This window comes from Helianthus annuus, chromosome 9 (assembly GCF_002127325.2).
Source record: "Helianthus annuus cultivar XRQ/B chromosome 9, HanXRQr2.0-SUNRISE, whole genome shotgun sequence".
NCBI lineage: Eukaryota > Viridiplantae > Streptophyta > Magnoliopsida > Asterales > Asteraceae > Helianthus > Helianthus annuus.
Genome location: NC_035441.2, coordinates 136,503,605 through 136,526,666, shown reverse-complemented (window position 1 = coordinate 136,526,666; position 23,062 = coordinate 136,503,605). Strand labels below are relative to the sequence as shown.

General features: G+C 36.6%; 2 protein-coding genes across 3 annotated transcripts; both read right to left on the bottom strand.

Annotated features, from left to right (window-relative positions):
* Positions 1 to 4,106: 4,106 nt before the first annotated feature.
* LOC110878827 (protein FMP32, mitochondrial) lies at positions 4,107 to 8,250 on the bottom strand. Its single transcript, XM_022127205.2, has 7 exons — positions 7,914 to 8,250; positions 7,714 to 7,845; positions 7,572 to 7,631; positions 6,747 to 6,823; positions 6,448 to 6,504; positions 4,518 to 4,584; positions 4,107 to 4,434 (listed from the first exon to the last, which is right to left on the bottom strand). The coding sequence occupies exons 1-7, from the start codon at positions 8,091 to 8,093 to the stop codon at positions 4,315 to 4,317; spliced, it is 693 nt and encodes a 230-aa protein (XP_021982897.1). The 5' UTR covers positions 8,094 to 8,250; the 3' UTR covers positions 4,107 to 4,314.
* A 3,166-nt stretch (positions 8,251 to 11,416) lies between these two features.
* LOC110878826 (zinc finger CCCH domain-containing protein 44) lies at positions 11,417 to 17,305 on the bottom strand. 2 transcript variants are annotated; one of them, XM_022127203.2, is made up of 11 exons: positions 16,722 to 17,302; positions 16,471 to 16,550; positions 16,202 to 16,389; positions 15,001 to 15,994; positions 14,790 to 14,917; positions 14,634 to 14,693; positions 14,512 to 14,562; positions 14,332 to 14,402; positions 14,065 to 14,216; positions 13,058 to 13,960; positions 11,417 to 12,982 (listed from the first exon to the last, which is right to left on the bottom strand). In XM_022127203.2, exons 1-11 carry the CDS (start codon positions 17,000 to 17,002, stop codon positions 11,595 to 11,597), a joined length of 4,296 nt encoding a protein of 1,431 aa, XP_021982895.1. In that variant the 5' UTR covers positions 17,003 to 17,302; the 3' UTR covers positions 11,417 to 11,594. The 2 variants fall into 2 exon arrangements, with proteins under 2 accessions (XP_021982895.1, XP_021982894.1); XM_022127202.2 differs by having other exon boundaries at positions 11,417 to 13,960; positions 16,722 to 17,305.
* Positions 17,306 to 23,062: the final 5,757 nt, after the last annotated feature.

Below are 23,062 nucleotides of genomic sequence, written 5' to 3'. Positions count from 1 at the left end.
TTAGTTAAAAATAAGAATTCCCTTAGGAGGCATTTGGTTCGCGGAATGTGTAGGAATTGGAATTGGAATCCCTATGGGAATTCGAATTTGAATTGGAATTTGATGGATTCCTTTGAAATCCATAGATGTGTTTGGTTGATAAATGTATTAATGAAATTAGAATTTAAAAATACCTAAAAAGACAATTGTCAAAAGTTTTAAAAACAACTATCTTAGATAAAAATTCAAAAAAAATTCTAAATCCAAAAAATTATAAAAAATTATAAAAATTCAAAAAAAATCTAAAAATCATAAAAAATAATAAAAATTCAAAAAAAAACTCTAAAAAATCCAAAAAATTCAAAAGTATCAAAATAATTAAAAAATAAAAAAAAATCTAAAAAATAATAAAAAGTTCAAAAAAATCAAAAAAATTTCTAAAAAATCAAAAAAAGTCTAAAAAATAATAAAAAATCCAAAAAATCCTAAAAATTCAAAAAAAAAATCTAAAAAATAATAAAAAATCCAAAAAATTCTAAAAAATCAAAAAATTCAAAAAAATAATAAAAAGTTCAAAAAATTCTAAAAAATCAAAAAAAAATTCTAAAAAATCAAAAAAAAAAGTTCTAAAAAATCAAAAAAACTCTAAAAAATAATAAAATATCCAAAAAAAATCTAAAAAAATAATTAAAGTATCCAAAAAATTCTAAAAATAAAAAAAATTCTAAAAAATAATAAAAAGTTCCAAAAATTCTAAAAATCAAAAAAAATTCTAAAAAATAAAAAAAATCTAAAAAATATTAAAAAATCCTAAAAATTCAAAAAAAATCTAAAAAAATAATAAAAAATCAAAAAATTCTAAAAAATAAAAAAAATCTAAAAACTAATTAAAAAATTCAAAAAAATATTTTTTTGTATTTTTTTTTATTTTTTGGATTTTTTATTATTTTTTTGACTTTTTAGTTTTTTTATTTTTAATTTTTTTTGGTTTTTTATTTTTTATTAATTTTTTGATTTTTTGGATTTTTCTGGATTATTTTTTTATTTTTTGGATTTTTTATATTTTTTTGTTTTTTATAATTAGTTAGATTTTTTTTGTTTTTTATAATTTTTTGGATTTTTGGATTTTTTTGTATTTTTTATAATTTTTTATTTTTTAGAATTTTTTTGATTTTTTATTATTTTTTGATTTTTTAGAATATTTTGGATTTTTATCATTTTTTTGATTTTTTAGAATTTTTTTATTTTTTAGAATTTTTCTATTTTTTTAGAATTTTTTGGATTTTTTATTATTTTTTTGGATTTTTGGGTTTTTTTATATTTTTTGATTTTTTAGATTTATTTATTTTTTAAAATGTTTTTTGGTTTTTTAGATTTTTTTTTTGGTTTTTTTAGATCATTTATTATTTTTTTGATTTTAAATTTTTTTGATTTTTATTATTATTTTTAGAAATTTTTTATTTTTCAGAATTTTTTGGATTTTTTAGATTTTATTATTTTTTAGAGTGTTTTTATTTTTTAGAATTTTTTAGATTTTTATTATTTTTTTATTTTTTAGATTTTTTTAATTTTTTTCGAATATTTTGGATTTTTTTATTTTTTGTTTTTTTAGAATTTTTTTATTTTTTAGAATTTTTTGGATTTTTTATTATTTTTTGATTTTTTTGGATTTTTTAGAATTTTTTTGATTTTTTTATTATTTTTGTGTTTTTAGACCAACATGAAAGAGGCAAGGGGTTATTTCCCTAACTTTGGAAACATTCTCGTGGTTTTTAAAACTTTCCTTTGAAATTTAGAAGGAATCTGAATTCTATTAAATAAGGGATTTTGTTGGAATTGAAATCTAATTCCCTTCAACTAATTTGTCCAACCAAACACATAAAGGAATGAAATTCAAATTCCAATTCCCTTGAAATCCTATGGATTCCTGTCAACCAAACAGGCCCTTAGTTTTAACAGAATTTTTAACGGGCGTTATGTTTTTGGACTGAAGTGACACGTTTCAAAAATGTCGAGGACGAAACTGACAACAAATTATTTTTTTGGATTGAAGTGACATTTCCAACAAATCGCAGAGACAAAAATGACAGTTAACTCATAAATTAAATTTGTCACCTCTATGATTGTTTTAATAGTCATTACGTTACCTTACAATCAGCGGTGGATTGAAGTGAAAGGTAGGTGGGCAGAGGCCCACCGTCCAGCCTGCCCAATAACCAGACTGTAAGTGTATGTTCAACTTCACGTCCAATTATTGGTTTGGAAAGGTAAATTCTATATGCAATGCATGCAAGATTGTAAAGTTATGTTCTTTGACAAAATATAGAGTAAATATTTTTTAGTAGTTGTGCTTTAGTCGTTTTAACTATTTGAGTCCAAAATTAAAATGTTTAACGCTCTGCGTCCTTATACGCTTTTCTTTATAACCATTTGAGTTCTTTTGGGTCCAATTTTTTTAACAAAATTGGACTCAAAACGTTATAAAATGAACAAAACTGGACTCAAAACGTTATGAAATGAGCGGTTAAGGACTCAGAGCGTTAAACTTTTTATTTTGGACTCAATTGGTTAAAACCATTAAAACATAGGGACTTAAAAAGTAATTTACTCCTTAATATATACTTATAAATTTAAATGATTTGATTAATAGATTAATTTTCTTTTATGAAAAAGCAGCTTTCAAATGCAATGTTTCGAGTATCCATTTTCCCCCAATCCCTTACGCTATGCTCCTCTGTGTGTCTAATCTAACGAGGGGAGTGAAAGGAACGGGGAGGAAACAAGAAAAAAGTATCGTGCCACATTTTTTTTTTTCCGAAAGAAGTAGAGAGAAATGAAGATTAATGTTTCTCTTCTTTCTTCCAAATTGTAGAGAAAGGACTCAAAGGAGGCTAATCAAACTCTTTAAAATTTCCTAAATTACCCTGAACACGGTGAAGGGGTATGGTCCCAGATCCCGCGTCAGCATCGACCGCGAGTGACCATTACCCTTATCAAAACCCCCACCAGCTAACAACCTACTTGTGCCCATGCGAGAACGCGTCGACACAAGGGTTGAATCCAATCTATCTAGTAACGAAGGAGGACTTACATGGAACATGAGAACGGTAGAGTGATGCGACATAGCATCACATCTGGTGTATGAAAACGGAAGTATTCACAGCGATGCGGCCTCGCACCGCGTCCAGTGAACACTTCTATCAATACAAGGAAGCCTTACCTTAGGCGTAGAAGAAGATGAACGTAACGATGCGGCTGGCACCGCATCATATGGGCATTTTCGTCACGATAAGGGATACAGGCAAACAGTCTCCGCGGACGACGATGCGGCTAGCACCGCATCTCGCGTATTTCTTGATTACAAGCAGGAGACACGGTAACCTCGGACGTTACCGCATGCAGCGATGCGGCTTGCACCGCATCCTATGCACTCAACAAGTGGGACTGACACCACAGTGCAAGTGGCACCAATGGCAGTTACCTGTCAGAGCTACGTAAGCAATGGACTGACGTGGCGTAACCTCCACAACCGACAAGCCTGACACACCTGCAAAGGTGCAGCACGTCGTCAGTCCATCCATCATCCTCCTCCTTCACTCCTCGGCTATAAATACCAAACTACTACTATCTCTTCACAACTCTCTCACTACTACTACTATCTTACTTTGCTTCCCAAGCAAACTACTGATTCTCACGCCGGAGAGTGGTAACAAGGAGCACCCCCCACCCCATCCTCCTTGTTACGAGTCACGGCTTGTTTCCTTGTGCAGGAGATCAACCACCGGTGATCCAGCCAGCGATCCTCGAGAGGAAGGGATTAACCCTTCTTGACGAGACCAGTGTGTTAATCCTGCCCGGTTAACCATTGTTTCATCACACGGCATACACATTCTAGCGTGATAACCTCTTTACTATCATTGACATTATAATAGTTTCACTGCATGAGAATTTAGAATAAAGAAAGTACTCTTTTGTAATTCATATATCCAAGGTTCGACCGTGCGGGTAAAAAAAATCTCTTAATAAAAGAGTAAGTCTGATAGCAATTAGAATTTTCTATATAACATATCTACAAATATATATACTTGTTTCTGTAATTCAAGAATATTGGAATTAAAACCTACGTGTGTTATAATCTACGGTATTATTAAACTTCATTTATCAATCTCTGTTCAGTCAAATTGTTTTCTACAACTAATTCACCGAAACTCATTTTATTATGAATAGCTCGTAATTCGTACAATCTGGGACCCAACAATGTATCGTTCAAGAATAATCCTTTTCACGTACTCGTATATATCACATGTCATGGTTGCAGGCTTGCAGCATTGGCGTTTACATCAGTATTCGTAATACGGCCAAACCAACGGCAGAAATAGAGACAAGAGTACCTATACAGTACTTGATCACATCATACTTTGCTGCTTCCAGCTCAGCCCTCAATGAATGAATTTCCTGATACCAAAATCATAATTTTAAATTTAGTTTCAAGATCTGGACAAAGGGTGTATAACAAACAAAAGTGAACGCAAACTCACTCGGTCAAGTTTGTTTGTGAGGTTGGCGGTTTCTTGATTTTGATTTGATAGCTCGTCTCGGATTCTCCTGCAATAATAACAATATCATATAGGCAGTACACCTTTATTTTTCTGGATTAATTTCATATATACCCTTACAAACTTTCAAAATTTCATATATACCCAACCAAAACTAAAAATATCATGTATACCCTTGCAAGGTAGTTAAAATATCAAATATGCCCAATTTATTAAAAACAATCTAATAAATGATCATTTTACTGTTAATTTTTTAACTTCAAGTTTTCATATATGCTTATATTTTAACTTCATATTTTTATATAGGGAAATGTTAGAGAATAGTAAACAAGTTTCTCTTGTGTTCCAGTTAAGTCAACATTTTTTGTATCTTTAAAGTCATTTATGTTTTATTTGTTGTTCTAGTCTTGTGTAAATAGCAGGTTACCGCTGTTTATTTTAAATTTTAATCTTATGTGGTTATTGTAATTTACATCTTTACCCTCCCAATTATAAAATACGAATTGTGAAAATGCAATCTTCTTTCTTCCTAGAGTATTACACTCGTTTTCAAGGCTAGAGGTACCAGTTCCGGCAAACTTTCCGGTTATTTTTCCGATAGCTATCCCTGCCAACCAGATCCCGCCGATCTCCCCCCTCTATCACTGATCCCGGTCCCGGCCTTGTTATGGCTTCCACCCAAATCAGTTTCACCGTTCGTAGACCCCGGCGAATATTCAAACTTTCTGATCTACTACTCCACCCTTTAAAATGTATCTTAAAGACCACATTTAGTTTTCGCCATCCCTTACGCAGCTTTGGCAGGCTTTTGGCCGGCAACTGTACACCGTACCGCCACAACACAATGCTCCGACGAACTGATTCATTCGCCGACGAACGATTTATCGGAGGGGGTGAACATAGAGGAGACGATGCTGCGCGTTCCTGTGAAGAAGAAAGATCCCTCATCGCCCACATTCCTAGTTGACGGCAAGATCTTGAGGGTGTTTGGGATTCCTTCTCTTTTCTCCTTTTAATTTCTCCTTTTCAACTTCTCAACACACAAAAACTCCTTTTCAACTTGTTATCCAAACACTATAAAAACAACTTATTAACTTTTATAAGTCAATAAGTTAAAAGTTGCAAAATAAGCTAACCCAAACACCGTCCTTGTTGCCGGAAAAATCACGTAAACGTTGATGACGAGAAAACAAGCTATATGAAGATTAGAAAAGTTTTGGGCGAGATCTTGTTTTCTGTTTCGTGTTTTCTTTTTGTTGATTTCTTTTCTGGTTTATGGTTTTTGTTTTGTTTTTTTCTTTTTTTGGTTTTTCTTTTTATTTTTTATTCCATAGTTGAAAGGGTAAAAAGGTAAATATTAAATTCACATAAGTATTAAAAATTAAAATAAAAGGTTGTAACCTAATAACCTGCTAATTACGTAAGATTAGAATACTAAAGCAAACTTAAGTGACTTTTAGGGGACAAAAATAGATTGAGTGACTTTAGTGGAACAAATAGGAAACTTGGTTACTGTTTTATAAAGTTACCCCTTTTATATAACACATTTTTAGCTTAAATTTATTTTTACATATTTTTATTTTTACCCATAAACAATAGTATACTCCATAGATAATATTTAAGCTAAATAAATTATGCTAGAAATAAGTAAATATAATATTTGAAGTTGAAGGTCGTATGTGAGATTTCAAAGTTTTAGAAAAATAAGGGTAAATTTGTCATTTATTAAATTGTTTTTAATGTATTGGGTAAATATCATATTTCAACTACTTTGTAAGGGTACATACGATATTTATAATTTTGCATGGGTATATATGATATTTTGCAAGTTTGTAGGGGTATTTATGAAATTGCCCGTTATTTTCTAATAGACTAATAGTTTCAAATTATAAACAAGATATTGTCCAATTACCCCCTTTCAAGGTTCAAATCCAGCCTTTGTCCTGCAGTGACCTTGTCTATTTCATACCTGTATCATGAATAGAAGTCAAAACAGGTTGACAATGTTGATTTTCAACACTTGGACGAAATTATTCCACATCAAGTCACTTGAAAATTAGAGGTTAAGATGATCTCCAAGTCAGAACAGGTCGATTGACCCGTAACCACTTCTTTGTCCATATTTTCTTACCGTTTATAAATAGGTAATGCTTAAAAAAAGATTACAAAATGATGTGCCACCAAAAGTATTTGGACAGATATTATCAATACCTTAACTCACTACGCATCTTCTCTATATCAGTCTTAAGTTTCTCCGTCTCACGTTGCAACAAAGAAAAATGGTTTTCCTGCATTAATTACCAAACTATTGAACTCATCTGTAAAACATATTCCCAGAACTAATTATATGCCGCAATGTGTCCTTGACTATTTGGCATGTGAATTTCTATATGACTATGTTAGAAACTTAGAATATTACCTGTAATGTGTCCTTGACTATTTGGCGTGTTTTTATAAGATCAACAACTCTTAGGGATATATACATGTGAGTTTTAGCTAAATCATAAAGATGGGGATGGAGAACCTGATGTGAATGCTCTAAGGGATAGTAAATGCCATAGTTACATTTTATTCAGTCATCATCTTGTTCAAGAATAAAAAGATAACTATAGAGATTATTAGACTGATGATAAATATTTGATCAAATTAGAACATTAAGGTCATTTTTTGGTTCCTGATTAACTATTATGCCAAATCCATAATAAGCGCCTTCATCAAATCGAATTGCCTATAAGTCAACATCAAAATCCATTGCCTCAAATATATGATCTTCACGTTTATATAAACATGGCTGCATACCAATCCTGCAACTAAGCCTATGTTGAAAAGATCAACAACATATAATCATTTTTCCTAACTAAATTGAACTAACCGATGATCCAAGGCCAAAACCATTCACCAAACCATTAATAAAATGGTCTAATGTCTTTAACTAGTCCTCAGTTTAGTTCATTCAAATGCATTTGTAGGTCATGTTAACATTTCCTTATTGCAATAATAATACATAAAACAAAACTGTGGATACAAACTAATCACCTGAGAGCTTTGAACTTGAGACTTAAACTTCCCCAAATTACCATCTTGAGTCATCTCAATCTACAACACAAATTAAACTAAACCAAAAAGACCAAACACAAGAAGAAAAGAAAAGAAAATACAATGAAAAGTAGAAACAAACCCTTTGCATTTCACCCTTGGAGACAAAAGACTCAGCCACATTTTCCAAACTATCATTCAAAACCTCGATAATTGCAGACGTTATCGCTTCCGCTTGCTTCGAAGGCACACCTTCTCCTTCTAATCTCCTCACCTAAGTAATAATCAATCACGCATCAACATAATAATTCGTCTACTTAATAATAAATATGGTATGCTTACTAGGGCTAGGGTATCCACGAGAAACAGGCGTTTTCCGTTAGGTTGAACAAACTGAGAGATTTGCCTGCTGTAATTTGGCCTAACTCTATATGTGGAGACCAAACCGCTATCCAAAAACGAGAAATTCATAGCTTGGGGGATGGATCTCAGTTTGGTTCTGGTTCGAGCATAGGCGGCCATTAACGGTGAATTTGAGATCTATATGTTCAATTTCTCAGATGAACTTCTTCTTCTGTCTGTCAACGAGGACTGATGATGATGATGATGATTTTACCGTTTGGACTGGATGGAGAATTCGAAAAGCTTAGCCAAGGGTGATGGTAACATCCCCTAAAATTTTTGTACATCCCTCGATAGAAACTATATAGGCCAATACGTTTTCCATAGGGTTTGATGCATTAAATGCGACACCAATAGGAAACGTATTGGGCAATACGGTTCCTATTGGTACAATATTCTCTGACGCGCACGCAGTTCAAAACTATAAAGGTCTGAAAAGTGACCTAATAGGAAGCGGATTGCCCAATACGATTCCCATAAGTTTAATAGGAAACGTATAGGGCAATACACTTCATATTAGTTTTACTTAAAAATTATAAGTTGCATTAAATTTTTAACTTATTATTGTTATCTTATAATGTTTTTATAAAAACACTTATTAAACAAAACTATATATATATATATATATATGATATATATATATAGTGGAGGGTTCAAATGAGAAGAATTTTTTTGTAAGAAGAAAAAAGAAGAAGTTTCAACCAATAAGAATGCTTCATTTTACTTCATTTAATATTTGCATTTAATTTTAATATAAGGGTATATTGGTAAACTTACAAAAATCATTAATTTGTATTCTTCCCCTTTAATAACTAAGTAAATTAAATTTGTAACTCCTTTTCAAAATATATACTTTTTCCAAATTAAAAAAAAACAACTTAATTTAAAGTGTAGAATAAATTGCTGGTTGTGTAGGATAAATTACGAGTTGTGTAGGATATATTTCGAGGTGTGTAGGATAAATTTCGATTGTGTACGATAAAATTCTATAATGTGTAGGGTATATGTAGGAAAATTTTGATATGTGTAGGTTTTGTAGATTATATGTAGGATAATTAATAATTAGTTGACTAATTAATTAAAGAGTTAAAAATTAATTATATGAGTTATAAATGAAATAGTATTTTCCTTGGAACCAAAGTATAGGAAGCGTATGGGGCAATATGGTTCCTCTAGACCCAAAGTATAGGAAGCGTATGGGGCAATATGGTTCCCCTAGAGCCAATGTATAGGAAGCGTATGGGGCAATATGGTTCCCCTAGTCACCTAATCTGAATCCTTTTTATAAAAATGTGTCAAAAAAAAGTTTATACATTAATACCCAAAACATATTTATGATAACCATGTGGGATGGTGGACACTGTTCGACAGGTTATCGGGCAGGATAGCCCGTGGGATCGTTTATTTCGAATAGGAGCCGCACCATCTTATCGGTCGTTGATGGTGGAGTTTCTCTCCACATTCCGCTATAGACCTCGACCGGATGACCGGCCAAACTCGGATTTTGATGATCCGAACTTGTCGGCCCCATCACCCGAGATCACATTCTGTCTGTTCGGCGAGGTATTTGAGATGTCGCTTCGTCAATTTGTCGTCGCCACCGGTTTTTACACAGACAAGGAGTTGGTTCAGGACGTGTATACCACGGCTATCGATCGTATGCCCGAGGATGAGTTGATTGCCTAGTGGCCCACCATCGGTGAAGGTCCATACACCAAGGCAGAGGAGGTACGATCCTCGGAGATTCGCGACCCGTTAGTTCGTTACTTGCATCATTGCTTTAGCACGGGCATCGCGCGGTTAGGTTGCCTCGGTCAACCAACCGTCTTCTCGATAGGATTTTGCGTAACCAAGATGAGCAAATGCGACTTCTAACACTGCATGGTCAGGAGATAACATCCCACGGTCGCCAGATGGATCAGATGCATGATGACATAGGGTGGCTGATGAGTATTTTGTTTGAATTTTTTATAGGCTCCAGGCACGTCCTATACACGGCACAGCCCGTCACCCTCTACTAGGCTACTAGGCGTGGCCCGAACTTTACAGAGGAGGAGCTCGCTGAGTCTGACGGGTATTGATGATGACCGTGGGAGTGTATTGCTTAATACGCTTGGACCCAGAGGAACCGTATTGCCATATACGCTTCCTATACATTGGCTCTAGGGGAACCATATTGCCCCATACGCTTCCTATACTTTGGGTCTAGGGGAACCATATTGCCCCATACGCTTCCTATACTTTGGGTCTAGGGGAACCATATTGCCCCATACGCTTCCTATACTTTGGGTCCAAAGAAACCATATTGCCCCATACATTTCCTATATATATATATATATTGTTTTGTTTAATAAGTGTTTTTATAAAAACATTATAAGATAACAATAATAAGTTAAAAATTTGATGCAACTTATAATTTTTAAGTAAAACTAATATGAAGTGTATTGCCCTATACGCTTCCTATTAAACTTATGGGAATCGTATTGGGTAATACGCTTCCTTTTAGTTGACCATCTTTTGAAAAGTTTGGTACACATATAGGAAGTATATTGCTTAATACGCTTGGACCCAGAGGAACCGTATTGCCCGATACGCTTCCTCTGGTCCCCTAATCATTAGCACTTCAAGTACACATATAGGAAGTGTATTGCTCAATACGTTTGGACCCAGAGGAACCGTATTGCCCTATACGCTTCCTATATGGTTCAGGGGATGTGCAAATAACCAAGGGGTGTGTGAATAACCAAGCCCTTAGCCAAACATGCCCTAACTAGGGCAGGCAAATCGTGTCAACATAAACACGGATAAAATACGAACCCCAAAACAGCTAAAAACGAATACGATATGAAATCTTTTGGTCGAACCCCAGTTAGCTAAGCGGATTAGGTTCGCGTCGCAAAAAGCCCATGTTACTAGAAAACTATTATTACGGACGTTTAATCATAGGAGGGTTTTAATCATCAAACATGTTCTAAACAACGACAATTATCTTAAGAAGCAATATGAAGTGGCAATCAATTTATCAACGACTGATAAGAGTCGCTCACATAAAAGGAACACAGGATAAGTTGTACCGATGGAGTGTTTCATAGCTTGACCGGTGGCTTTGTTGACTACAGCAAAAGAGGGATAACCCTGTTCGTCCTTCACCCTTGTGCTAAATTTCTCATTTCTCATCTTTAATCCAATGTTGTTACAAAGTCAAACAAAAAAACCAACACGTTGATTAAATTAAAAGACTAATAAAAGTGGGTGTTTGGGGCCGTGGTTTTTAGTTTTTAAAGTCAATAAACTAAAAAAGTAGAAGGTTACTCTACAATATTATTTCAAGTTAACTAGATTATCATGTGTCCAAATAGTCGCACTTTTAACATATGGGCCACCCACTGGATTATATTGGACCCGTTACACATGTATCTATAACCCAAACAATAAGTGGCAGCTTTTGGAAGTAAGAGAAAAAATGGTATTGAGAAATAAGACTGATATATTCTCAGTCTATTAAATCATGGGGTTGTTACAACTTACAGCTACATATAGCAGTAGACACATGCTTTATATATATATATGGCTTTTACATAAATGGTCAACAATAGAGATAACAGGTCATCAAGTCAACTCTCATGGGTGCCAATAGTTGCAGGAAGCTCCCTTCTTACACCGCCCGCTCTCGTAAAATTTGCAAACACGCTGCCCTTTAGGCGGTGCTCTTGAATAACCGCCAACACCACCATTGCCAATGCCATTTCCGCCACTACCAAATGAAGACTGACTAACCCAAGGTTTGCCGTTCCTACTATAACCTGAATCCTCAACCTTGTTAAATCTATCCCCACCATAAATTTGTTGGTGCGGGTCCCATCCTATGACCACACCCCGACCCGTGCTTAAATGCGGAGCAACCTGAGTCAATTCTTGAACTGGTCTTCCATAAATATTCACGTTACCTTGTCGGGGGCGAACTTTGTCTAATCCGACGGCCATAGGTTGTGGCAGTGGCTGGGATTGCGGTGGCTGGGATGGTGGTGGAGGTCCTGCAGTGTCAACGGTTGCAGGCTGCACCACTCTATCATCTGCTTCCTTGTGGTTGGTTCTAGACTGAACTACCAACTCAGGGTTCGGGTCCTTTGATTTTGTAGTCGTAGGTTCGGCGCGTTCACCCTCATTATGTTCACCTGAACCACCTCTCTGGTCATGGCTCGTTTCAGAAGCATTGGTTTCTCCTGCTCGCTCATCAGCTTTTACAGAATTATTTACATCAATCATGTCTTTGGAAATGGTTTCTTGCGGTATTTCAGGCCACTTAACAAAATCAAATACATTATTACTGTTGCCTTGAGAAGACCCCACGGTGGTGGTGGTGGTGGTGGTAGTGGCGGTGGTGGCAGTTGGTTGAAATGGCAAGTGTATCTCGGCTCCGATGGAACTAAAGGGATCACTTCTTGAACCCTGAATATTAGGGGTGGGACTGAACTCCTCAAAGGACCCGTTAAACAAATCCTCTACAAAACTGTTCCTTCTTGATGTCGGTGAAGGGAAACCATTTTGAGCCTCCATTGCATCTACTTCAGCCAGCAAATCCGAAACAGATTCTTCTGCCAAAGTGCTAAACTCGATTGTTTCACGAACACCTTGCCATGCTGGCAGATAGTTGTTTCCAGGCTGTGATGACGGTGGAGACGATGAAGGAATAGCTTGCTCCATGTTGGCACTTGTAGTAACAACATGATCATCAGGCTTTGATGACGGTGGAGATGATGAAGAAATCGCTTGATCCATGTTGGCACTTGTAGTAGCAACAAGAACAGCAGGTTGTGATGACGGTGTAGATGATGAAGAAATAGCTTGCTCCATGTTGGCACTTGTAGTAGCAACACGATCACCAGGCTGTGATGACGGTGATGATGAAGAAATAGCTTGCTCCATGTTGGCACTTGTAGTAGCAGCACGATCACCAGGCTGTGATGATGGTGTAGATGATGAAGAAATAGCTTGCTCCATGTTGGCACTTGTAGTAGCAGCACGATCACCAGGCTGTGATGACGGTGTAGATGATGAAGAAATAGCTTGCTCCATGTTGGCACTTGTAGTAACAACATGATCACTTGTTCCGGGGAGCTGGGCCCCGCCAACATTCTGGGCTTCTTTTTCTACAGCATTTTGAACTTTTTCATCTACATGGTTCGTCGTCGTCGTCTCCTTGGGTGTGGGACTTGGTAAATCTGCATTTGCAATATCAAAAACCGAAGAAACATTATTGGTACCCGCATCGTTTTCCACTGGTGTAGGGCTAGCCAGCTCTGTCATGTTTGACTCGTTTGACTTTCCAAATGAAGGGGTGTTAGTGGTACCATTGGCAATCCAACTTTGTACAGAAGATTGTCCCGTGGCACCATGTGTACCAGATAATTTCCCATGGTTGACCGTTTTTTGTGTAGATGATAGATTAGTGGTACGAACTGTGAGACCCTCAACTCGTATACTAACTTTATCGGTGGCTGTTTTAACGTTCAACTGTTGTTTCAAAACATCATTTAAGAGTAAAGATTCATCCTCTCGATTCGTCCATATCTTCATGTCTTGTGGAAAGTATCCAGTTGTACTCCATTTCTGCAATTGTACCATACAAAATGGCCCTTGAACTTTTCCACTCGGGTCTCGATAATGCCACATTTTGTCTAATTCACTGTTGTTGGAAACCAGGGCGTTCTTCATAGTGTAAGATGAAGTAGATGTTTCTGATGCAGAGTTATGACTGCGATTGGTGACTGTTGAACCATTGTAATCAACCTTACTTTGTGGCCGGCCCGAACTGCTGGGCCCGTGAACATCAACTTTCAAGTTTATTCTCCCTGTAGCCTTGGTAGAAGAGTGACCCTCTTCGTTTTTCCGTGACCTGCTATTAACATTATTTGAAAAATCTTTTTCTTTTTTCACAGAGCTCGTACTCTTCCTACTAATTCCAGTATACTTCGGTTTCATATATTCTGCAAAGATACAATATACAAAATTACAATAGTTATCGACTTATTGTGATGAAAATTTTTGAAGTATAATACAAGAGGTATAACTCAAAGACGATAAAACCAACCATGTTCTTTATTAAAGTATTCCTCAGTATCGTCGGTTTCATAATCCGGATTCATTTTAGGATCAGAATGAACCTCGGGAATTTCCCGCAATCTGCGTTCACGCTCCTCGGGTGTCTTGAGAAGTTGGAGTTTCTCCACATATTCTCTAAGAGTGAAATTTGTTAAGAAACTCCTGTCCCATTAGATTAATAAGATGACTATAAAAAGTAAAAATAAATAAATCACAAGTAATCTATGACTAATTGACTATCATCATCAAAGGATATCTCTTCTTATGCCCTTTCTCACTAGCTCGATCGCGAAGATTGTTAAGCCTCAATGTCTCTGCTTCCATCAACTAAAATAGAAAGTGAAAAATAATAAATTCTAGACTAGCAAAAATATTTAATATATATATAATTCCAAACTACTATAAATCCTACTATATTGAAGTCAAAATGACTCACATCATTAAGCCTCACAGACTGGAGGGAGACCGCCTTGTCCTGTATCTCACCCTAAATCAAGCAAAAAATTAGCACAAAAAGAGCAAAAAAACAATAAATGAGTTTGAGCACAAAGAACTTACAACGGTAAAGCGTTTTACAAGCCCACATTTTATACTTTGTCTCAAACGTCTGCATTCATCCTAAAAACAGAAAGAACAAGAAACGTAATTAATACTATTTATAGCATGTTTCATGAGTACCATTTAAATAAAAAAGAAAAGAAAAACGATCGCCACCTCAGAAAGATCTTGATTTGAAATTTTATCAATTGACATGTTTTCCTTCTTGTCCAAATTTAATACTTCAAGCACAACATCTGCAGATTTATTGCCGATTTTATATGGTGCATCTGCCTTACTTGTACCTGCAAACATCAACGATAACTTCTTGTGACCCGTCTGACATAACAGTTCCCAAAAATGGTGCTAATTGCTAAAATGCCATTACCTACAACTTGGACAAGTCTGTACATGCCATGCTTCTGATCACTACCAGTTATTCTTATTCGCACAATCGAACCAACCACTTTTTTATGAAAAATTTCACCTTCTCCGATAAGATTTTCCATTAATTTCCGGCGCAGGTATATTAAGTTCATATTATGGACATCGATGGCAGCATAATCATCTAACTTATTTTGTGGCGTGCGTTCTTCAGTTTTCTTGTGGTTTCGCCTTTTCTTTTCTTTACCAACTGTCACCATGTTATCTATATTCCAATCAGGGTCAACCTGTTTTGCGATACTCTTGATTGTGTTCTTTGGGAGATCTTCTTTAATGAAGAAATGATACTCTAGAAGCTTCAACATTTCAAAATGACCGACACGTGGTTTCCCAAATAGAATCTTTAGCCTCGAATCACATACAATTTGGCTTTTCTTTCGAGGGTCTCGAAGACTATTTCTTTTTATGTACTCTAACATAAGTTCTTGAACATCAAACTGAGTCAACACTGATGTATCACCGTTTTTCATGTGTGCAACAAATTCTAAAAGCTCTTTAGTTGCCCAGTTCTTCAATGCAATCGCAGATGACCTTTCTTCAGTACGCGGTTTTTTTGTAGGTGTAGTTTCCTTATGAGGTACTATACTAATCTGTTCATCTGTTTTTCTTCTTTTAGATTCAATCGCCTCCACATTCTGAGACACGTCTGATGAAACGTTTTTCTGATCATTGTCTCCATTATGTACACATGTTGATAAAACGTTTTTCGGATCATTGTCTCCATTATGTACACATGTTGATAAAACGTTTTTCGGATCATTGTCTCCATTATGTACATTTGTTGATGAAATAACTGAAGCGGTTGAACTAGCTTCTTTCAGTGGATTTTTAGCTTGAGTAAGCTCATCGAGTGTTAAAGATAACTTTCCTTTTAAATAGATCCAATACACCTTGAAAAGATACTCCCAACTAGTTTTGTCGTCAAAATCCACTTGCGCCTGGACAACTTATACATAAGGACACGCAATTCATAGCACACAATAAATATCAAGTCTACAGATAACACTTCCTACATTATTCAAATTTCTAATTATGGTAGCACAGTTATGAAATCCCAAACTTGGATTACATACTTGATATCATGATTCATGAATGCCATGGCATATTAAATACATTACGGTTTTACAAAGTTAGATGCAACATACCTTCTCATCCTTTTCTTGTCCGCCATTTTCAATCAACATAATTGTTTTCATGCACACCGTGCAGAAGCCTTTATCACCTCTAACACAAACGTAATCAGCCTTCTTTATGCACCCTTTGCACAACGAATACGTACACGTATAGCACATATGGTGCGCTGCCCTCTGGCATATGCTACATATATGCCAACCTGAAATCCATTTTAACAATTTTCGAAACTTACTAAATTTATAATATGTCTAAACCAGTAATATGAAGAAAAGAAACATACCACAATTCCATTTAGCTTTCGATCGAAAAAATGCCTCATCTCTCTTCACACAAGCAGGATGATACGCCTTCGGACATCCTCTAAATAAAACATAAACCATGTTATTAATATTCATCGCTATCATCAACTGATCCAATTCTAATATTAGCATGCAGTTCAACTAAAACCCTAACCAACACACATCAAATAGCCAATTTCAAAATCAATCAACAACTATCCTCCTCAACAATCACAAACTAACAAACACAAACCTGCGATCACATAGAACAAGACTCCCGCCATCGAAGCAAATAAAGCAAACATCCTCATCTTCTTCTTTGCTCATCTTAACAGGCGGCGATTTCGCCTGAGCCCTAGGCGGCCGCCCACGCTTCTTCTTCGCCAAATCGGCTCCATTACCTAACTCCACCTCACCTCCACCGGCAGCAGCAGCATCCGCCGGATCTCCGACAGCCTTCAAGCCATCGGTTTCCTGAATCGGTTGACTTTGGTCGGAGCTTTGACTCTCAGCTCCTGAATTTGGAACTTGCATCGAGTAATTGAATCGAAGTAGAGTTTAATTTAGTTCATGATGAAATTGAAAATATGAAACCCTAGATTTCTGAAATTGAAGATGAGTTAGAACGGAGGTGGTGGTGGTGTTGTTGTTGTTTGACTGGTACGGCGTCGTTTAGTGTATGTGAGAGAGGGGATGATCAGGTGAGGGTGAGTTTTTGCGTTTGAAGTTGCGACAGAGGGATGGTTGAAGGCTGCTTGGTGTTGTAGATTCTCTCGGATTCGGGTTTCTTTTGTGTTTCCATTTTACTCTTTTAGACTTTGTGTTTATTCACTAGCATCATTATACAAACTTGCCTTCCAACTCTTTATGGCATACCTTTCAACTCCAAATCTTTTACACTGTGTTCCCGAGTTTCATTAAATGAGAGAAAAAAAAAGATTTGGAAGAAAATAAGTTTTAGTTGTGTTCCAGAGTTTCATTAAAGTAGAGAAGAGAAGAGAAAATGATAGGTTTTTTGCCTAAATTTAATCTTTCCAATTTGGAAAGAAACAGAGAGAAGAGAAAAGAAAATGAAAGAATCATTTCTTTTCTCCCCTCAACTTAACTCGGGAACACAGCGTTAATGTGTTGGTTGTTTGTTTGATAAAGGGATTTACTTTTATCCTTTCGTTTTAAGTGATATACGATGACTAACAGTTACGTCATCTGTTGTATATTATATTTATCTTTCTCTCTTTCGTATTGTAAAAACACTCATACATCCACCATCATTAGTGTTGACCTCAACTGTACATTCACCACTGGCCACTATCACCACGTCTCTCTTTCTATTTTTATCTCTATTTCTATGTGTATCTTATTCGTGTCTTTCTTTCTTTTTACCTAAATCAATATAGAGAGGAAATTGGTCAAATAAAAAGAGAGTTTTTTTATGAATGGTATGAAGGTTTTAGTAGGCTAACATGTTAGATGCACTGTGGTAAGATATTATGCATACCACTATAAACCTAAGCCTAAGACCCTAAACACAATAGTGTGTTAGCTATAAAGTAGGACGTGCACTTATACGTTTTGAAAACCACTACAAAATTTGTGTTAAATTAATTACTAACAACCTTGTAGTGATTGACACACTCCTATGACCAAGAAACATCTTTGCATCCATGTGTGTTGTATACTATTTAGTTTTCTAGGGTGTTGTTCGGACCTGCCAAGGTTGCAACTTCCTTGGTCCCTATTTTTTTTAGACACGCCATTGTAGTGGCCAGTGGGGTTAGACGTGCAATTGTAATCAACGAAATATTAGAATGTGACTATTCATTCATTGTTCGGTTAGAAACCGTGAAACCACTCAAATTGACCACCGCTTTGGTTTGTGGTTGGTTTTAAAATTTTATTGGTTTTTTTCTTTTGTAGGGTTTTTTTAATTGTATCAAACAGTTTGGTTTACATAATTATACTTGAAATCGATCGGGAAAAAATTGAATCTCACCATAGGATTTTGGGTTTTATGCCTTCCTATTTTACATGGCCTTTGATTAGTTTAAACTGAACTACACATGACACATGAGTTTTGCTTAACAATAGAATATGTGTTTTAAGTTTAAATTATCTAAACAATATCGCTTCTTTATTTTGATTGCATTTAATACATATTTTTATTATAAATGTTGAATAAGCCCAAACCGTGGATTCATATTTAAGCCAAACCGTTAGTGTTATAACATTTTGATTTGGATCGTTTTAAATCTCCTCATACATATTTTGGTTTACAATCATTGAAACTTTACTAACTGGCTAATCTAACAGTAAACCCTCAAGACTCGTATTATTTCGAACAAAATAAGATTCTAGATTAGTTATATACATTTTTTTGTCCTCATTTTTCACCCATGCATATTTTAATCCTATACTAATTAGATATAACTTAATTATAAAAGTGATACCAATTAAAAATACCCACATGCTCATAATTTAATCCCTAGATATTTACATCTACCAAATGGTTGAAAACAAGATTGTACAATGTTAGGTCCTCTGGCTGAGTTTCAAACACGTTATAACCATTTACCAACCATAACTTGGTATATAAAAATCTTCACATTTTAGTACAACTATGTGTTGTGAATTTTAATAATACTTTTTTTTTTTGCTATACCATCTTAATTTAATATATCCAAAATTTATATTTTTTATTAATCAATGTTGGAATCTAAGACATAAAATAGAATACAAACAGACAATAAGCTGTACTGCTAGCCTTTTTTGAATAGCAAAACTAAATGACAAAATCATTTAGTTGTAAATATTTACATTTTTCATATATACATAAGTGATTAGTGTTTACTGATATATAAATGATTTTTGTTTAATCAAAAAAGTTGCTCAGTTTTTCAAGACGTACTAGTGTAAGCTACATTATTAGCGTTAATATAATTAATTCATCTAGAACATTGTACTTCTCTATCAGATTCAAACTAAAATAATAACTTAAAAGTTTATATAAAAATCATTTACCTTGACTAGTGTCGAGTACCCAAATCCCGGATGAGGTTAGATGGATCTTTGCTGACGTCAAGAGGTTGTCGTCTCCGCTACTACAAAAGAATAAACCGTTAGCCTCGCCACGGAGGACCCCGGGGGGGAGGGGGGATCCGTGACCAAGCTCCGGCGTGAGAGTAAGTAAACTTGCCGGAAAGATAGAGGAGCTTATTCCGATGAGTGTGTCACCGGAATGTTTCCTCGTGGGTGTGAATCAAAGGAATGGAATGCATGTATGTAATAAATAAGAATGTTGGTCGGAAATAAATGTAGGGGTAGTAAATGAGGATGAAGTAAATGAGATGGTTGCTTTAGGGAACATACCTCCTCTGCCTTCTCCCCCTTGCTCTTATATAACAGCCGGCCCTTATCTTGTGTACTAGATATTTTACATATGTGATCTAACGGATTCTGTGGGTTCTCGGGGGGTGCAGACGCGTGTCTGACCCCCAACGGTAAGATTACCATCTCATTTAATGCTCCAGCCGGAGAAGTACACTCTTTCAGCCGAGATCCTTTTCTTGTCAAACACTAAATGAAGCCTGCCTTCCCTGCTCGTGGTTTTCCCGCCTTTTCCAAGGGAAAGAAACCTTAATGGATAAGATAATTCTATCATTTGGGCTTGCTCATAGTTGGGCCCATATAAGGATAACCCAAAACGGGTAAAATGGGCTTTTCCATTGGCCCGTCGTCAAGTCATCTTTAGTCCCTGGTTCTGAGTCCCCAGGGGTCATGACCCGGGGCTGAGCCATATCCGTATTCTCAAAGGGTAGTTTTTCTTCCTAGAAAATGTGGATACGGGCCCCACGTAGTTATCATTAGTCCCCTACTAACCTGCCAAGTATTAATGGCGGGGTATAATCCCCTTGACACACGTGTTCCCTTATTTGAATTTCAAAAAGACCCTGATGTGACGGTTATCACCTCTAGTCACCTCTTTAAATACACTCCTTTGCCTCTTTAATTTCTTACTATGTTTTCATCATCATCTTCCCTTTCTTATTTTCCTTACTATTTCTCCGATTGCCACTTCTGCGTCTGCCATGAGCCGTTCCGGCCGTTCATCGATAAGATTAGTTCTGACGGCAAAGGATTTGAAGTCCTTTGTTGAAACGTATAAGATTCCTGAACAGTTTTCTCCTTCCTTACCGGGTCCTAATGAACCGGCGGAGTGCACACCTGACAGGATCCCCATTTACACATTGGCCTTTTCCTCTTGTGGGGTTCGGTATCCTCTGTCCCCTTTTAAAGTTGCTTTACTTCGTCATTTCGGTGTTCACTTTTCTCAGATTCACCCTTTAGGGTTTATGAGGGTGGTTCATTTCGAGTTATCCTGTGCAGCCATTTCCGGGGAGCCTTCTATTCCTCTATTCTGCATGTTTTATAAGCTAGTTTCTGATGGAGATTGGTTTACTTTTGCAAAACGGCAGAACAGTGTGTCGAAGCCTTGTTATAGTTTCATGCCCACCTCTACTTATCTGAAGGATTGGAAAAGCAGATTCATCTTTGTCTCTGCTGCTATGCTGCCGGAGTCCTCATTGCCAAAGGATCTTGATGCTGCGATCGAAGATGTTGTTCCTACCCTGTCTGCTACCGAAACCGTTCAGTGGAAGCGGATGTGTGAGAATTCGACGAGGGCGTTCACTTTTTCCGAAGGAATGCTTGCTATGGGGGGATTGAGCCCCTCCTATCCGGTTCGTCCCAGGGCCTTCTTTGGCAAAAAGGGTACTTCTTTACTCTTGATCTGTTACTTGTGGTTGCCCCTTTTTATGTTTTAAAGATTGTGCAGTCATCTTTAGTGTTTCTTCCTTGTGCAGAGATAACCTTGTGGAGGCTACTTCAGGGTGATTCCAAGGATGTCAAGTTTGTGGTTGACAACGAGATCGATCCCGGATTGAATGCGGAGGTGCAGGTTACTGGGGGATCTACCCAGGCTGGGGGTTCCACTGCCGTGGGTGGTGATGAGGAGAACCTTTCTGATGAGGAGGAAAGTTCCCCTGACCTTCCCCCTGTTCATCATTCTGGCCAAAGTGATGATGAAAACGTGGAAATTCATTTAGTTCGTAAGAGAAGATCTATAAGTCCTCAGCCAGCCCCAGCTCCCCGCAATATCCGTCAAAGACTTCGGAGTGCCAGTGGTCAAAAACCCCCTCCCTCATCGAAAGTTGTCTCTGATCTTCCCCCTGTTGGGATCAAAGGTTCTCTCTCTAAACATCTGAGGTCTTCGAGCCTAGTGAGTGCTCCTTTGCTGGTGGGTCTTGTCTTCCTTTTGTTCCATTTTTTCTGTTCTTGTCTTGTCTTTGATATCCTCTTTCTTATTTTGCAGGGGAGTTCTCGGGATCCCATAGAGATTCCTACTGGTCCCTCTTCTTCCCGTGTTCGGGATAAGGCCTCTGAGGTGGGCGTAGCCTATAACAACCCTCGCTAAAACCGACATCCTCATAATACTTCTGACACCCTAATATATTGTAAAAATATTAATATGTCTTTATATGCACCCCGTATGTGAAAACCGAGCCCAAATTAGAATATAATATATAAAATAAATTAAAAACAATAAAGAATAAGTTGAGGCGGGCCGCATGGGACCTCACCTCAACTTAACGCGGGCCGCGCGAGGATATAACCAGAATTCTTTGATTTTTAAGTTCAAGCGGGCCGCGTAAAGGTGTATCCAACTTAATGCGGGCCGCGAGCGACCAAGATAGTGGCGCAGCCCGGTGATGACACGTGTCATCATCGTGGCGAGTCTAGGGGTGAGCCGGACAAGCTAGTCCGTTGACCAGGATTGACGCGGGCCGCGTAGGCCCAGCCCTAATGTCACGCGGGCCGCGAGGAAGTCCAATTACAGCCCTATATAAGAAGGCAACGGGCTTTCAGTTTCCGTCGTTCACATTCTCAATCTCAAATCACAATTTCTGTAGGGAGTTATTATAGCCGGGCATTATACCCCCTAAAATAGCGAGATTCTGCTACGATGTAAGTATTATAACCCCTGGAGACGTATTAGATACGCTGCACGATTGATCTAGGGTTCCGTAACGGCTGTCGTGGTTCTGCCCGACGTAGTCGTTGGAATGCCGTCTCGGGGAGAGTATTACTAATGTTAAAATGGGTTATTATACTAACACACGTACATTTGTGTAATTTATAGATTATCTCCAGGAAACCCTTACGAAAAACCTAAAACAACAATGTGAGTTGATCCTTCTTTTTATATGCTCATTTTTGTGAGTAAACCTTTTGTTAAATGTTTTTACAAAACCTCACTTAATTAAATATATACAAAGCAGTTATTGAGTATTTGTAAAGAATACAATTATAGTGGGTATGTTGGGGTTTTGTATACAAAATTGGTTACTGGTGTGGTAACATCCCATAAGTTGAGTATGACAGTACCACTGATGTTAATTGTGATGTCTTGGATACAAATGTAATTGCGGATGTGCCCTCAATACTGCAAATTGGTTTTTACTTAAACTTGATTAAACTGGGAATCACTCACCAGTATTTCCCACTGACAAAATATTTTTAAAAACGCGTTTCAGGTAA

What these genes read in the sequence shown, in the direction of transcription:
- LOC110878826 (XM_022127202.2), bottom strand. Translation starts at nt 17,002, where the DNA reads ATGCAAGTTCCAAATTCAGGAGCTGAGAGTCAAAGCTCCGACCAAAGT. An exon ending in GAAAGCTAAATGGAATTGTG is followed by an intron (nt 16,390 to 16,470) that starts GTATGTTTCTTT and finishes AATGGATTTCAG; the next exon opens with GTTGGCATATATGTAGCATA. An exon ending in GAGAAAGGGCATAAGAAGAG is followed by an intron (nt 14,217 to 14,331) that starts ATATCCTTTGAT and finishes AACAAATTTCAC; the next exon opens with TCTTAGAGAATATGTGGAGA.
- LOC110878827 (XM_022127205.2), bottom strand. Translation starts at nt 8,093, where the DNA reads ATGGCCGCCTATGCTCGAACCAGAACCAAACTGAGATCCATCCCCCAA. An exon ending in CCAAGGGTGAAATGCAAAGG is followed by an intron (nt 7,632 to 7,713) that starts GTTTGTTTCTAC and finishes TTTGTGTTGTAG; the next exon opens with ATTGAGATGACTCAAGATGG. An exon ending in GATTTGAACCTTGAAAGGGG is followed by an intron (nt 4,585 to 6,447) that starts GTAATTGGACAA and finishes TTATTATTGCAG; the next exon opens with GAGAATCCGAGACGAGCTAT.